The sequence below is a fragment of the Denticeps clupeoides genome, chromosome 4 (genome assembly GCF_900700375.1).
Source record: "Denticeps clupeoides chromosome 4, fDenClu1.1, whole genome shotgun sequence".
In the NCBI taxonomy this organism is placed as follows: Eukaryota; Metazoa; Chordata; class Actinopteri; order Clupeiformes; family Denticipitidae; genus Denticeps; species Denticeps clupeoides.
The window spans coordinates 11706617-11723531 of record NC_041710.1 but is presented as its reverse complement, the minus strand read 5'-3'; the positions used below and the strand labels follow the sequence as shown (position 1 = coordinate 11723531).

General features: G+C 41.6%; 2 protein-coding genes across 6 annotated transcripts; both read right to left on the bottom strand.

Moving 5' to 3' along the window:
- Positions 1 to 592: 592 nt before the first annotated feature.
- Positions 593 to 11777, bottom strand: LOC114787570 (interleukin-31 receptor subunit alpha). Of its 4 annotated transcripts, none has more exons than XM_028975218.1 (15): positions 11601 to 11777; positions 11187 to 11258; positions 10946 to 11063; positions 10131 to 10306; positions 9686 to 9846; positions 9228 to 9393; positions 8915 to 8997; positions 7886 to 8120; positions 6975 to 7169; positions 4227 to 4328; positions 3415 to 3561; positions 3200 to 3325; positions 3035 to 3131; positions 2794 to 2875; positions 593 to 2316 (listed from the first exon to the last, which is right to left on the bottom strand). In XM_028975218.1, exons 1-15 carry the CDS (start codon positions 11656 to 11658, stop codon positions 1780 to 1782), a joined length of 2355 nt encoding a protein of 784 aa, XP_028831051.1. In that variant the 5' UTR covers positions 11659 to 11777; the 3' UTR covers positions 593 to 1779. The 4 variants fall into 4 exon arrangements, 3 of the variants coding, with proteins under 3 accessions (XP_028831051.1, XP_028831054.1, XP_028831052.1); XM_028975219.1 differs by having other exon boundaries at positions 2181 to 2316; positions 3035 to 3046; positions 11601 to 11663; XR_003749424.1 differs by having other exon boundaries at positions 2265 to 2316; positions 3204 to 3325; positions 11601 to 11663.
- A 1398-nt stretch (positions 11778 to 13175) lies between these two features.
- Positions 13176 to 16003, bottom strand: spmap2 (sperm microtubule associated protein 2). 2 transcript variants are annotated; one of them, XM_028975242.1, is made up of 8 exons: positions 15891 to 16003; positions 15487 to 15577; positions 15362 to 15411; positions 15214 to 15280; positions 15004 to 15121; positions 14775 to 14919; positions 13576 to 13673; positions 13176 to 13440 (listed from the first exon to the last, which is right to left on the bottom strand). In XM_028975242.1, the coding sequence occupies exons 2-8, from the start codon at positions 15546 to 15548 to the stop codon at positions 13297 to 13299; spliced, it is 684 nt and encodes a 227-aa protein (XP_028831075.1). In that variant the 5' UTR covers positions 15549 to 15577; positions 15891 to 16003; the 3' UTR covers positions 13176 to 13296. The 2 variants fall into 2 exon arrangements, with proteins under 2 accessions (XP_028831075.1, XP_028831074.1); XM_028975241.1 differs by lacking the exon at positions 15891 to 16003 and having other exon boundaries at positions 15487 to 15748.
- Between the last annotated feature and the right edge of the window lie 912 nt (positions 16004 to 16915).

The window sequence follows — 16915 nt, the reverse complement described above, 5'->3', positions numbered from 1 at the left end:
CTGGAAACATATAGGACATGTTACTCTGATAGCTTAACTAGGACAGCCTAGGTTATATTGATCTATATTTTAGCAAATGCTTTAGATGATTCATTCAAGACCTGATGTTTATAATGATCTACTAACAGACTGCCTCACATATCTTTTAATATTTATTTATAGTAACATTTACATTTCAAGCATTTCCTGTGCACATATGCAATACCATCTATACATTTTGCTTAAAGCCGCTCCACCAATGTCTAGCTGCCTGTAGTGAGCGTGAGTAATACTTCTTACCACAAGAGGGCGCACATTCAAACGTCCCTTTGGGGGGGGGGGTGCACCTATTGTGCTCCATGCATCATCTGGATGACATCTGCATGAACTGAGCCTACATTTAATTTCTCTTTAGTTGCCCCCTCACCTTGAAAACGTTAGGTGTTTCACAATTATGTCACACACGTGCTGAAGGGGGTGGACTCGTCCATCCACAGACCTGTATCTTTCAGCTGCAGGCGGCGCGGTGCGCCGTGCACAGGGGACTGATCTGGGCAGAGGGCCTATCTGACACCGCAGCAGGGTTAACATGCCAGTCTGTTCAAACAAAAGACGTGTAAACAACAGGAAAGACAGGCCAGCTGGTGGTGAGCCCTTGGCCCTTCACCCAGCTCACATCGGCCCTGGCCCAATGGATCAGTCTGTCAGGAGAGGGCTTTAACCTGCTGTTCTTTCTTCCCCTTTTCACGAATCAGCTAGCAAGACTGCTGTGTCAGCTGTGTTTTGAATAGGCCTACTTACAAATGGGGCTAATCACAATACAAAAACTGGACAAGCAGGCACCGTCACATTCCCTGCACGTCTTTGATCATTGCTTCCTGTAATACAACCAAAAGGCTTCACAATATGGAACACTTAATTTACAGTACTGTGCAAAGGTGTACAGAGAAGCTAAAATGAGTTTGGATGCTGAAAATCTGTACATGAGAAAAGATTCGATTAATCAAATAAAATAACTGAAAAAACTTTTACAGCGTACTATGCGTCACAGTTTAAAACCAACAATGCATTTAACATTTTTTTTTTTGCCACCACTGAACATTTTAAGGAAACATTTTCAAGTTTCATACAGGACATGAATGATATAAACAAGAGTAACTGGCCTCTAATGGTAACGTTCATGTACCAAATCCTTCACATTTCATTACACACACATGAACTATGAGTAAACATAACAACCCTGATTAAAACTGTATCAGCATGGAAGCCAAGATGACTATGATGCACTTTCACAACTAATTCTCATGATGCTCGTCAGAGAATTCCAAGAAACTATGAAGCTGTTTTGAAACTGGTGCTAATGCAGTGTGGGACTTGGTAAATGCTAAGGTGTCCTCGGGATTTCCGCAAATAGATACAACAAGAAAGAACCGTTTGGTGGTTGTCTGAATCTCGAGGAAGAGTGTAATTATTTCTGTTACCCAGAACACGAACTTTATTGATGTTTTATTAACAGAGTTTCAAAATAGGAGGAGCCTGATGACTGACAGCTCTCACAAACATATTTAAAGATAGTATCTAGTTCTTGTTTTATATATTCATTTATGAAACACCTGAGGACACCTATGACCTTACACTAGCAAATAAAACCCACACTTAGTGCATTTAGGCCCAGCTGGACTACACTGGATGTTTTAATCTGAGCATCATTAAGTTAAATGCACAATACACATGCAACATTCATATTATTTTTATAATATTCATATTTTTGATATTAATATTCTTGCACCAGAAAAAATATTAAACATTTGGGAAATCTTCACATGCTGACCATTCCTCCTCCTTAATGCCTGCGTTTAGCTGCTTTTTTGTGGGTAGAAATGCAGATGAAACATATTCAGTGTATATGCAGTGGCAAGATTCCACATAAGCGAGCATAGGTCCATCTAGGGCGTAATCCAGCGTGTTGGTATTGTAAGATATTGATTCCTCCACCTCAGTGACGTGTGCGTGTGGGATGTTGTTGTAGTGAAAAGCAGGACCGGTCACTTTGCAGCTGCAGCATTTGGTTGATGGTCGATGTAGACTGTGGAGGTGTGTTTCTCCAAGTAATGGTTGATGGATAGTCCATGATCCATGCTTTGAACTGAACGATGAACTGAGCATCATATGATCTCCTTGTTCAGAACCAACTGGTGATTGGTGGATGGAATGAAAGCAAATTTCTGTATTGACAGGCTGTAGGACATCCTGAGAGCACAGTTCTGTATTAATATATGTGATAAGTTTGATGTGACTGACACTGTCCACTGTTCCATTGACATTTTTCAGGTCATCCTAAAGGAAAAGGACAGAACAACTAAACATGACAACATAATAAATTATAATTTTATTCTAAACTGAACATTTTGGATTTTGCTTAAATCAGGCACTTTACATGACTATTTCAATAATTGTCCAAATGATTTTACATGAATACAGTGACCATATGGTAATAAATATTTACTTAATATTTATTTTAAATGTTCTTTCAAGTGTTAAAAATGGAATGCACTATGGAGAAAAATAGGTGTTAATTTTATTTAAATATATTAACATTTATTTAAATGTATCAGACGCCCTTATCCAGACACTTAAGGTTAAGTGTCTTGTCAGGGTCACAATGGTAGTAAGTGGAATTTGAACCTGGGTCTTCTGGTTAATAGGCACACACTAGGCTAATACCACCCTGGTATTAATCTGAATAATGCAAATTATGAAAATTATTGACTGAATGTATTTTTGAGTTGTGTGGACAGTGATCATTTGCTGTACCTGCTGAGGGATGTTTGGAATCCAGGTAGACAGAGTGCTTTTTGATGGGTCAGGAACTTTTGAACACAGGAACCTTTTAATTCTGGGGTGATAAGATACATAGACGACATGTCAACTCTTTAGTTCAATATGTATTGTGAGCTCTGATGCAAGACTAAGTAATTGGTTAATATTCAATATCAACAGTCCAGTTTCACGTTTCTCAAGAGGTAATTTTAGAAGAATTGATAAATTGTCTTACCTAACGTTGAGCCTTAGACACATGTAGCCAATCAGAATGGTAAAGACAGGGGTAAGTGTACACCACAGTATGGCCACTGCCAGATAACCAGCTTTATCTGTGTCAATTCAATTAATTTAATTAATTTTGATTCAATGCAATTCAGTGTCTTTCTTGCAAACTCACCTACAAGTACAGTGACTGAGGGGCCTGGTGACGCTCCAGCATCAGTGTGGGCCGTTATGTAAACTCTGTACTCCCCAGACAGACCTCTAAGTGTGTACTGTGTAAACGTCCCTGGCAAAGTCACATCTGAAGAAGACAAGAAACAGCCATTAATTATTCTTCTTATCAATTAGTCCACTCGACAATAAAGCATATGAGGACCTGATGTCTCTTACATTTGGCCTGTCCGTTAGCATTGATGTAAGTGAGTGTATAGTTACGAAGGAAGCCACGAAGCTCTGCTATCTTCAATTGTTGCCACTGCAACGTCACGCTGCCTTCTCCCAGCTCCTGAACCTGCAGTGCTGGTCCAGCAGATGGCTCTGCACAACACAGAACAGAATTTCACTTTCAGGACATCACTGTGATTATTTGCTCACAAATGAAATGTCACCTCTGCATTTAACCCAAGTGGGCAGTGGGCACATCACTCCTCATTAGAAAAAACATCAAAATTCTACAAATGAAGGGGTATGCAACATGGAACAGACCAAACAAGTTGAACAGTTTCCATTTCAACTATGGCCTGGTGCAAATTGAATTATTCATCAGCACATTCATTCTACATTTAAACATCTGTCCTTCGCTCTGTTTCTTCCATTTCCGGTTCTCTGAAATCACTTGTACTCATCAAAATTCTGAAATGATAATGATCCCCATTATCCTCACTGAACACCAGGAAACATCACATGCTGCCAACCAAGAGGCCCGATCTTCTAAATACTGCAAACGCTGCAGAATGGCTGGTGACACATGAAGAAAGGAAATGTTCTGGCAGGTTTTAATGTGAAAATATTCAGAAACGCCAAACTTCAATCTCTTATGTGTACAGCACCAGACAAAAACAAAAACTCCCATTTGTGTGCTTCCTTAGGTACAATGTAATAATCTGAGGCATTTTCCTTTGTAAAGATTGCTCTAAGTGATACTTTACACTCGGATTATGTAAAGAGGAACCAAGATTTCTATGTTTCTTAAAGGATTGTACCTCCTTGGCGAGTGAAAACAACCACTGACAACTGCAGTCCAGCCGTTGCTCCATGTAGTTCTCTGACTGACACATCGTAGGGCACCTCAGGGTGTATCCCATCTGAAACATCATGTAGAAAACAATAAATGCTGTATGAATGTGTCCTTAGCCTGAATGCAGGAAAGCTGTTTGACTGAATAGATTGGAACTATTTATTTGCGACCCTTAAAAAATTCAATTTTGGACCACATTTTCTTGCATGGGTTAGGCTGCTTTATTTCTGCCCCACTGGCTCAATTCTTACAAACTTTTAACAATTACAACTTTTTGAACTCCACTGAGGGCTCCATGCCAAGGCTATCCTTTGAGTTCACTTATTTTTGATTTGGCAGTAGAACCCCTGGCTGTGGCACTTTGCCCTCCCTTTGAGGGGGGTAAAGGTGACAGGAAATTTTGTTTTTTTTAATCTATTTACTTATTCAGTCATTTTTATTGTCTTCTCTTTCATATTAAATTTCTATAACTTACCATAAAAATCTGGGGTTGGGTTCTGTTTTAATATTAAAACAGGAAAATGAACAACTATTTATTGTTTAGTGCTTAGTGCTCAAAACATATATATTGTTACTCTACTCAATGTTTTTGATAAAAAAAAAAAAAAGGTATGTGCTGTTATTGTTTCCAGTCTATAACTAAAATGGCTAAGAATACTACACGCCCACATATTGCATACAAGGATTCAGTTCCTTATTCGCAGTTAAGCTGACTACTGCAGTACATTTGCACCACATATGTAGTGAGTAGTGTTCTCCTACAGTGTGCCACCAGAAAGCTGATAAACAAAATGTATCCTTTTTCAGTTTGGAGCTGCCAAAAGATTCATATTAGTGCTGTAATAAATGCCACAAAAGCCATATTTTGTAAAGCTAAGAAAATAAATCTGAGAAAAGAAACATAAAACACTTTGTCAGCACTTCATCACTAAGAACCAAATGAAGAGCATAGTGAAGTTCTTGCAGTCTCAACATACATCTCAGCAAACAACTGAGATGCCAACCGTGGACCACTGAATCAAAATGAATGAAGAAATAAATAATCAAATCAAGTGCTAAGCTGATGCATTCATCATCTTGCCCTCTGTGCCTGAAGAACTTGCACCATGAACTGACGTGCTGAAGGCCATATTGGTTACCGCCTGCTGTAGGATAAGCGACTGCAAGCACTTCCATCCAATGAAAAAACAAGTAGAGCTGGACGATATGGCATATAAATGATATTGCAATATCTCAATCAAAGCTTAACAACTGCACAGATCTGCAGTTGTGGAGAACTGGCTGACACTTGTTAAAGGTCCCATGACATGGATTTATATAGGTCTTATTTGTCCCCTAATACTATATCTGAAGTCTCTTTCTAAAATTCAGCCTTGGTCAGCCTTTTACATGAAAATGTCCATATTCATCACAAATCTACGTGCACACGGGCAAAGTTCCAAGGTGAATTTTACAGTAAAAACGTTTTTGGAGAGTAAGGAGTTGCACTATTTCTAATAGTTCAGAATTTTGAGTGGACAAAAAGCTCATTACCATATACAGGTTTATGATAATTCCTGAAACTGAACAATATTTCAAAATATTTCAAAATGCAAGTCTGGTTTTGCAGAAGAGCAAGGCCGTCAGCTTTGATGGGGCATTTTACAGTTAACATTTACAACATTTATCAGATGCTCTTATCCAGAGTGACTTATAATCAGTAGTTACAGGGACAGTCCCCTCAGGGGACTCAGGGACACAGTGGTAGTAAGTGGGGTTTGAACCTGGGTTTTCTTGTTTATAGGCAAGTCTGTTACCCACTAGGTTACTACCACCAATGGTGAAGCAGAGAAGCAAACCTCAAAAGCAAAGTACATGCAGTCTGTTTAACATTCGGATTTTAGTTCATGAGTAATTTACTACATTGCATGTGGAACATCCAAGATAAATTGAATATATTGTATATATCACCCAGACTATGTGTGATGAAACCAGATTGACATTGAAATTGTGTGCTGATATGAGTGCTGTTATGCAATTTCCTGTCTCTTGTTATTGGTATGCTTGTCTGAGGCATGCTGCTTGCTGTCACGCAAGCCTCTATACATTAGGTTTAAAAAGTGACATACAAGAATAACAGCATATTGTATTCACAACACTATTTGCAAATACTTTATATTATATAGGTATGACTATAAAAAATCTATCCAGTATAAGTTGTTTTATGGATTGTTGTGTGACACAGATCATCTTGTTTTAAATGACTTAGGACATCATTTTTCAAGGTTTCAACTATTCCTTCATAACCAAGCCATACTACATGTTCTGGAATGTACAGAGCTGTAATCAATCCATCCATCAACTGAGACACATTCAGTCTTGACAAATGGCAACAAAACACATGGTTCCAATATGTGACACAGACTCTAAAGACAGAAATGCTTCTTGTACAAACCACAATATATACAGGACAAATTTGTATATGAATATATGTGTGTGTAAACTCTATATGTGTGTGTGTGTGTGTGTGTGTGTGTGTGTGTATGTGTGTGTGTGTATATATATATATAAATATATATATGCCGATTGCATTGACAAACTCACTGTCCGACTTCAGTTACACTAACATGATTAAAAAACCTACAGTTAAGTAATACCAATTACAAGACATGGAATCACCATCAAATGAATAATACAACAACAGATAAATGCACTCACTAGACAATGATCTAACCTGTGATCACCAGGCCCCTGGCAGCAGGATTCTGCCATTCCCAGTACAAGTTGTCCATCTGGCCTTGGCTTACAGGAAACCACTGTATTATGAAGCCTGTCTGATCAGTTCTTGTGTCGTAAACTGTCCAGGTCACTTCCATCCTGTGGTCGTCCAGTGGTATGACATGGAGTCCAGACAGGGACATAGTTGAGCCTAGATTGGGACAATAGTTACAACTGAAGTTCTCTTAAAAAGATGATGTAAACCACTTAGAATGTTCTATATTTTGGCCTAAATGTGACCTAAAACATCCTAATAAGTTGTTGAAAACAACCCAATTAAACGAATGAGACAAATGTATGACTATTTTTTCACAACTTTTTTTCAGAACGGCTTGAATGTTTACTAAGCCGTACTATGAATTAGTAACTTTTAGCAAAGATGGCATCCTGCCATCCTGGAAGTTGCAGCTAAACAGGCCCAAACCATAAAGCTACCAGCATCATGTTTCACAGATGGGATCAGGTTCTTATGCTGGACTGCAGCATATTCCCTTCTCTAAACAAAAAAATCTATCTACAAAACATTTTTCCAGTATACTACTGACTTGTCCACGTGGTGGTGTGTTCAATTGGCTTCTGTTAGAATTGGTTGAGTCTGGTTGTAACCTTTTGTAACCACAGATATGATTTGCATTATCAAGTATAAAATGTATGTCTCATTTGTTTAATTTGAGATATGCATTTGTATGACAATCAAGTGGGGTTTCAGGCCCTATTTATGCAGAAATACTAAATATTCTAGGGGTTCCCAAAGCAATAAGCACCTCTGTAAATTCTAAAAAGTCAGTGACTGGTTTGAGAGCACAGGATTAAATTGCTCTGCTAATATGCCAATGGACAAAATCTGTGAAATCCATATTCTGTCACCTGTGGATTCTATGGAGGCTGGGATCCGAACGTTGGCTTCTGGGGAGGTTCCTGCTGAGTTGGAGGCAGTCAAGGAGCAAGTGCATGACTCCGGTGGAAGAGAGAGCTTACAGGAGTAGCTGGAGTGGTTTACAGTGCCACAGTTTTCAACATCATGCCCATCTTGGTCCTGGTCTTGCCAACATTGCACCTTGTACCATAGTACATAGCCATTAGCCACTGATGCAGGAAGAGGCTGAGGACGGAGAAAAACATCAACACATTGGCGTTGTAGTAACTCTTTTGATGTTAACCACATGAAATCTCCAGGTTTTTAATGACCATAAGAACCCTGCTTATACAGTGCAACAGAGGTCCTCCAGATGATTGTGCAGGTAAGAAACTCATTATCGTTAAGCAGAGCTTGGCTAGAATATTGTGCCCCTGCAGGCACAATATATGTCAGTTTACAGCAGAAAGGTTTGTAAAGAACCACCAGGACTAAGGAACTAAAGCAATAACAATCTGCTACAAATAATGATTATAAAGGTATTACATTTACAGGAGTCCTTTACTCAGACAAGAATATTTACAACTCTTCCTAGACTAATTATGTTTTCAGACTATAATACCTTTCAGATTATAATATCTTTTTACATTTATGCACCATGTGTGTATTAGTTCCAGTTTTTGGAGTGTAAGGAGTGTAATTCATCTCCTCCTGAGATGAATAAAAGACAGTTGACAGATGAATAAAAGAACAAGTGTGTCCTGAATGGTCTTTTAATATAACAGTACATAGGGGAACAGCTTAAAAGTATATTTAGGTTGAGCAATAAACTCTACACATGCCTTTCTGTGACAGCACCCATTTCCTGAAGCAAAATTGTGAAATAAACTTGAGATAGGTGAGTGGTAAGATGCTACTGATTCAAATAGAAAAAAAACACCCCTTAGAAGGCCAGCACACCAAGGAAACACACAGATCTACTGATGATGCAATGGTTTGTTTGGCAGATAGTCTGGAAGATATTGAGGGAGATATCTTACCTTCCACATCAGTGTGAAATCTCTCCATCCTCTCTCGTCGCTTGACCCAATCAGCCACCATGCCTGAGGAGCTGCACTGGGAGCTGGATGAAAGAAAGCGAGGAGAAATAAGAGATGGAGGGATGGAGACCTCAGCCATAGAGAAATATCATCAAAAACAAACAAGGAATAAATAATACAGTATTTTACATTGCTACAATGGCTAAATAATAATATGCCCCCTCCTCTGAAATAGGAGGTTATTTATGATTAATATAAAAAACATTTTTTACCTAAATGTGTGAAAAAGTATTTAATTTACACACATTCTCACCGGCCTCATCTGTGGAACTGCTCTGGTATGTGGTCCAGTCACTCCAGTGTCTGTTGGCATTTATGTATTGATAACGCATCCGCACTCTGTATTCAGTTCCAGGCCGGAATATGCATAGCTCGATGTCAAACCCGGATATGTTTCTTTCGATGACCTGAGAATGGTTCTGCAACATTGAAGAAACATATAGTCATACGTTCTGTATCTGTTCACAAGTGAGCACAGTGAGGAGGTCTTATCAGTGCTCTGAGGATAAAAAAAAAGAAACAGATGAACCGATATGAACCAAATCTGCCATGTGATTTAACAAAATGGCAAAGCCATCAATCCTAAGAGTGGTCACAGCCTAATTATGCACCAGAATAAAAAAAAAACAGCAGGTACTAAGCACTTCAGCATGCTTTAGCATTGATTTTACATTAGTTATGCTATTATGAGTAGAAATTAAATATGCATGCCTCTCCAGATGAATAAAATTCCAGCTGGAATATTAAGCAGCCTCTCTCAACCTCCGGCTTAGACAGGGCAAACGACTGTGGCCTCCCCCAAGACAGGTCCAGGCACTTGGGCTTCCCTGGAACTCGAGCAAGGTTGGTGAAGGTGGGCGGGTAGAGCTTCACTAGGAAGAAAGAGAGTCAGCTCGACACAGTGCAGGAGATACAGAGGGAGCAAAGTCCCCATTAGATGAATATTAGATATAGTTCTAAAATCCTTGTGTGCATTACAGCATAAAATGTCATCTTTATAATGATTACAGCCACTGCCAGTTGACCATTGCTGTGTCTATAGCAGCAGTCTTTAAAATATAATAGTGATCACAGCTTCAGACATATTTTGTGTGCATGAGATAAGCAAAACCATTTTCATTGAAAAAAACTGAAATCATTGTGAATGGTGTAGTACCTTCATTGAGGCCATAGACATCATGTCTGGGTGACCGGCTGACACCATGGGAATTACGTGCCAAAACATCCATGCTATATTCATGAATCACAGATTCTATATTCACAGAGCAGTGAGTCTCTGTTGTGACACAAGGTTCCAGTGCTTTAAAGGTGCGACCTCCCAAACTACTGGTTCTGTGCAGAACACAGAGATGACACAATGATGACATCCTGCTTGTGTTTTCTTCTGAGTTACGTCTTATCCTTAGTTAACACCACAGCACCCTAACATACAGTTACAACAAGATAAAATTAATAACTGTAAATGCAACTACTAGTAACCCTGCTTCTAAATCATTTTCTGTCACTTGTTAATGTGCAGTGAATCTTCCAGGATTCATTAAAATTATTTTCTTCATAGTGTAACACGCACACACACAACAGTGAAAGCCCACATGTGACCTCACAGCTCTACTGGTGAAATTAAAATGCACTGGCTGAGTTATGGTGCTTGTCTTACAGCATCTAAATGAGTCCAATCATTAGTATATATTAAAAAACATGCTCATTTGTTCATGGCAAAACACTGAGTAAAAACACCCTTGAGGTGGCTAGACAGGCAGAGATTAGGGAAGATGAATAATTTTATAGGGTTATTTAAAAAGTTCATGTTGACTTGCAGAGGTCCTCAGTGCTTGACTCATCAGTTGAACGGCGTAACTCATCAACCGTCACTGGGACCTGAACTTGTCATTTTTATTCATAGGGCTTTTTAACCATCCACACAGAATAAAACCTGGTACTTAAAGTCACAGGTTGTTGCTATGATCTTACATGTTTACTTGCAGTGTGTAGGTTGTGGAAAAAGGTTGTCCTACTGGCTCCCAGTGACAGGTGACATTTGCATGCTCCAGAAAAACGCAGTATTGGATAGTGGGTCGTCTGCATAATTCTGCAAAGACCATGATGAAGAAAGGACATGAACAATCGCATATGATTTGTGAAAAATGTAATGCACAGCATGTTGTTGAGACAATCAAAAGTGTTCTGCGCGAGTGCAGGTAAACTCCCGTACCTGGATCTGACGCTTGGAACAGTCTGACGACCAGCAGCACAAGTCCAGTGCTTATCCAGCCCATCATCGTCGCTGAAACAGAAAATGAAGAAAACCAAATGTAGCTCATTTCAAGTTTACCACAGATAACCCTGCATTCTCATGTAGATGTCAGTATCCACCAGGCACGTTCATAAGATAAAGGGAAAAGGTATGTAATGATATTTAAAAAAAAACACCTACAAGCACCTCTCTCTCTCTCTCTCTCTCTCTATATATATATATATATATACACACACACACACACACACACCCACAGCAACGCCACTAGTGTGTAATTGAACTTTTTTTTATATCCATCGTGCTAATATAAGTCTGTTACAATAAGAAAAAAATGAATTGGACATAACAAGATAAGATAAAAAGTAAAGTCACCGCCACGTCTGGTCCTCTCTGGTCCTGCCTGAATGAGGAAGCGGACTAGTTGGTTCATCTCAGCCCGGTTGTCGGACGTTTTACCGCGGCGGTGTGAGACGGGGTGGGGAGGGCGGCGTGCGGTAATTTCTCCGGAGAAATAAGCCTTCGAGTTTGCGTCGTGTTCGAACTCCCTCTGCCTTAATTCGCCCCGCAGTTCTGGCTCTTACTCAACGCACGCGTGCATTGTTTTATTACACCATTTATTCTCTCGCAGAAAAGCTCTTCCAGATTACTGCAACGCATTACTGTCTGGATGCTCTGGTAGGTGCATGAGTAAACTCCAGCTAGTACTAACTAGAACTAGGAAATTTGACCACATCATCCCAACCCTGGACTGACACCATTTGCAGGCTCACTCTACCCTGGAAGGGAGTCCCTCTCTGTATCACTCATTCCCAAGGTTTCTTCCTTTCTTTTTTCTCTCTCCTAGAGTTTACTTTTGTGGAGTTTTTCCTTGTGTGCAGAAGGGTCAAGTGTGGGGGTGTCATCTGTAGGGCCTGTCAAAGTCCATTGAGCCATACAGTATGTGATTTTGGGCTATATAAGAAATAAATGTTGTTGTCTTACAATCACTGCACTGGCTACCCATCAAATTTAGGATTGACTACAAAATCCTACTTTTCACCTATAAAGCTCTAAATGGTCTCGCCCCGCAGTACCTGAATTAAATGTATTTATGACCCGCCACGCCTTCTTCGATCAACGTCACTACTGGTACCAAAAGTACAGAAGGTCACAGCTGGGAGCAGATCCTTCTCATATAGAGCTCTGCAGTTGTGGAATGGCTTGCCAGTCAGCGTTTGGGACTCAGACACAGTCTCAGTGTTTAAATCTAAATCTGTTTTCTCGGGCCTTCTGTTAAAGTTTGACACAGTGTCAATTATTAGGTCCACTTTACCACACTCACCCTGTTAAGCACAGACAGTGTTAAATTGACCTTGGTAGCACCAATGTACCACTATGACCACATTTCAGTATCGGTCGTACGATGCCACCACCTGCCGCTGCTTCTGTTTATTCTCTCCGACACGGAATCAAGCACACAGACCCAGTGAAGAGACAAGCAAAAAAATTCTGCTAAACGAGCATGAAACGAAGCAGAGGGTCAGCACAGCCACCACCACCGTAACAACTAAAGCTTGGACCAGTAGCATCATAATGGATGCGTTATGTACACCATGAAACTGGACTACACTTTGGACATCTCCACATCTACCACTGTAGGATTCTTTTCTCTTATTGGACAAACCATCACAAACCCTGGACTGACACCACTTGCAGACTCACTCTACCCTGGAAGGGGGTCCCTCTCTTTGTGTGGAGTTTTTCCTTGTGTGCAGAAGGGTCAAGTGTGGGGGGTGTCATCTGTATGGCCTGTCAAAGCCCATTGAGACATACAGTATGTGATTTTGGGCTATATAAGAAATAAATGTTGTTGTGGAGAGAACCTCCTAGGTGAGCTGCGGCAACGCTTGCAGAAGAAGAACTTTCATTGTGGTGACTATAAAAAAAACAATACTTCTCCACAGTAACTCCCTTGCAGTGTTTCGTCTGATCTTTATTTTCTTTACAGCGAAGACAAGAGTGTTGGGTAACAGCAACACAAGCCACAAAAGATGAGTTTCACACTTTGCTTCCTCTTTCCTTCTCTTTATCATTGATTCCTGCACTTCCGAGCCAGTGGCACACACAGCTCCAGAACCCGTGGTGAGGCGGAGGTGGTCAGTGCTGCCGGGCTTATGGCATAGGGGTCGCTCCCTCTGACCTCGTCGTGATGGAATCTGTGTTGAGCCAGAACCTACGGTGAGAAGAGAAAATGCCAACCCTCTCATAATGTACCAGCTATGCAGCGTTTGTCATTCTTCTGTGCCGTCCGGAGAAGAATTATAAAAGTGAAGATAACACTGTGGCTCCACGTCGGTTTAGAAGCTACCTGCACACGCTCACTGGCCACTGCATTCCGCGCGGCCGCTGTCACCGGCTGTGTTGCTGGCCTGTTCGTCCGGTACTCAGGGTGGTCGGGCTTGGGCCCTAACGGACAGATAGGTTGTAAGGGTTCAGATGTTTGTCGAGAATCATCAGTCTAAGCAAACACGATGAGTGAGTGTGCTTGTTCTCCCATGTGAGCTCCCTTTCTATCCCGTTCTGCACGGCACGAGTGAAAGTGAAGTGAAGTGATTGTCACTTGTGATACACGGCAGCACAACACACGGTGCACACAGAGAAATTTGTGCTCTGCATTTAACCCATCACCCTGTGTGAGCAGTGGGCAGCCTTGACAGGCACCTCAGTGGCACCTTGGCGGATCGGGATTCGAACCTTAACCTTCCTTAACCGCTGCTCCACCACTGCCCCAAAAAAGTGTATACCAGGCCAGGCCTGGGGTGGAACATTGCGACTATGAGCCCAAGGTCCACCCGAGGCTTGTGGTGGTTCTCCACTGCATGCAGCAGAGACAGGGTGTGAGCCAGAAGCAGTAAAAGCCGATGAGGCAGAAACGCAGCGATTGCCTCGTTTCGAAAAAATAAACGAACAAATTACCACCCACTAGTGAGGCTTTCTACACTAGTGGGACACAATGACATTTTAGCTAATTTAACTACCTGATTCAATACATTATTACCCATATCCAGTTTAACTGTATTAGGGTTATTGCCTTTATACTAATTACATCATCTTTGGTTTGTATGGACTGTCTAAGAAACTAAGAATAAATGTGCTCTTAAAATAAGAAAAATTGAAAAGTTTGCAAAATGACCTTTATCCATACAGGCCAGCAAGTACAACATAATTAACCTTTACATTTAAACAGAATTGTGTTTTCAGGGGTGCTCTTCAGTAACGAGTAGCAGACAAAGGGCTGCTGGCAGTGTCTGGTGACCCAGACTCACACCACGACTCCCTTTTAATTATACCATCATAACAGTTTCAAGGAAGTTGAAGAAATCCGTATGTACAGACAATTTAAAGAAGTTATACAGTCACTGAGGACGGTGCAGTCATCTTCTCATGATGGGGACGTAACAGAGGTGAGATCCCCAGTGAATGAGATCCCTGCATGTCTGGCAGCTCATCACAGCTGAAGGTCAACCCCATTACCACGCATTAATAAACTGAAAAGGCTTTGCTCACTGGCCAGTTGTCGGATTCGAGAGGAAGATGAGCCAGACGGCATGGTGGGTGCTGGCATCCTGGACTCTTCCTGGGGCTTTTTTTTCGGCTGCGCCAGCTGACATATCCTGGGACTGGCCACCGCTGTCTTCACCACCACGTTCAGCTACGTCAACACAAAAGCCATTTAGTTCAGTGCATCAAATGAAAACTCGTTGCAGAGAAGAATGACAAAACTAAGAGTGGCCACCAGGGGGCGCTGAGGCTCCCAACCCTGAGCCGGTGGGCGGGGCAACGCGAGTCGACACACCCGCTGCGAGGGACGGGCGCTCAGAGCCGCGGCGCTCACCTCCCACACTGGGGGGCGCCTGAAGGGCAAGAGGGGGCACAGGACACGTTTACCCGCCGGAAGCTCGTATGGCCTTTTCCGGGCGACGCCTGCGTGCAGTGTGCGGGCTACCTGGACTCCTGCAGGCCGGGGTGGAAGCGTTTAGGCTCAGACAGCTGGGACCAGCGAGGGGTCAGTTCTGCACAAAACAGCAGCTTTTTAACGTTTAAGTGGTGTTGGCAGGAAAACAGACGTGAGGTATAAAAATGGTGCATCTTACCAAACCTGTGGGCAGTTGTGGGCAGTCGATCTAGCCAATACACGGAGCGTCTGCCAAAGCACAGGCAGACCTGTCAGCACCAATACGATGGAAATGCCGCTTCGGGAAATGGAAACCGGCCCTACCTGTCAGGATATCTGAGCAGGTTCGGCTTTGGTTGAGCAAGCAGGTCCACGCGTGTCGCCATGGAGGTAAAACTGCAGGACAGCCTGTAGGCTACGCTGGAAATAGTTTTTACAGCGGCACACAAGCACAAAGAAAAAGAGCCAAGCTCGCCCTCTATGGAAGCATTTTACACAGTCATTAACCCACCCTTTTTTTTTAATTACTATTCAAATTAAACGATTCCTTCGGTCAGCAAGAGTAGGCCGGCCGGTGCGCTGTAGCTTCTGTGTAACATAAGAGTGTGTTCGGACCGGTGCAACCATAGCAACCCTGACGCAGTTCTCTGAAGGAACCACTCTTTATCCTCGCGGAACGTCTATCCCGCTAACCAGCGCGATATATGGTTTGTGTATACGTGACCTACCAATATTGGTGTTAATCTTCGGTTTTTAATGTGTCAAAAGCAGGAAATCGATGCGCTTCAGTCCGATAGGCCATTATTACAGGAGAAAGAGTGGCAGATGGGTCCCTGTCAAAGCTCGGTTAACCAAACAAAGACAAAGCATCACGTCACTGAATAGCCGAGGAGGAACAATGATGAACAAAAAGGGCGTCAGAGGTGAAGGTCAGGGGTCATACTGCCAAACCCTTTTATTTGTTTCCTGGTTCCAGTGGGAGACACTCTTTTTACCCCTACTGGTAAAGCATTTTTACGCAAATTAAGAAACAACATAAGAGGAAAACCTGATTGATCACCCTTAATAAAACAGTAAAGATTTTGTTTCTGTAACACACAGATGACCTGTATTAAAATGGGTTTGATTTTATTTGCTTTATGTAACTTTTAACCCTCAGAAAAATAGTAGAGCACCAAGAGGCCCAAAGGAGCACTGTGGCGAAGAACACTCACTTTAACAGTGTAATTTAAGACAAAATTATGATCATTTTGTCCATTAGGAGTTGCTTTTAGCCATTCTTGTTATGGGATAATAATTGCTTTCCAGATGAAGTTATGCAGCCTAGGAGGCTTCACTTAGTGGAGTAAACCCCAAGTCTTTTCAGCAAACCCCAAGTCAGACTCAGCAAAAAACGAGGAGAATAAAAGCCTTGCCGGGTTTGGATCCCTTTTTTTCCTTCTTCATGTAATGGACTTCTGAACAAGCCTCAGCTCTACGAAGTAGCGCAGAATAGTGATCATGAATAAATGATGGCAAAAGTGAGTACAAACACAGATTTTTAATGCTTCCCTTCCTAGCTGTACCTGGCGTAAAAGAAACCTTTCCATGGAAAACTGTGACATGTCAACATATACTGGATGATGACCTCTCATCATTTGGTCTGGATGATTGGTGGCTGACAGGAAGTAGATATTTTGACTACATAATCGAGAGAGAAAAAAAATTCCCTCCACACCCACACACAACCAATACAAACTGAATGTGCCAGATG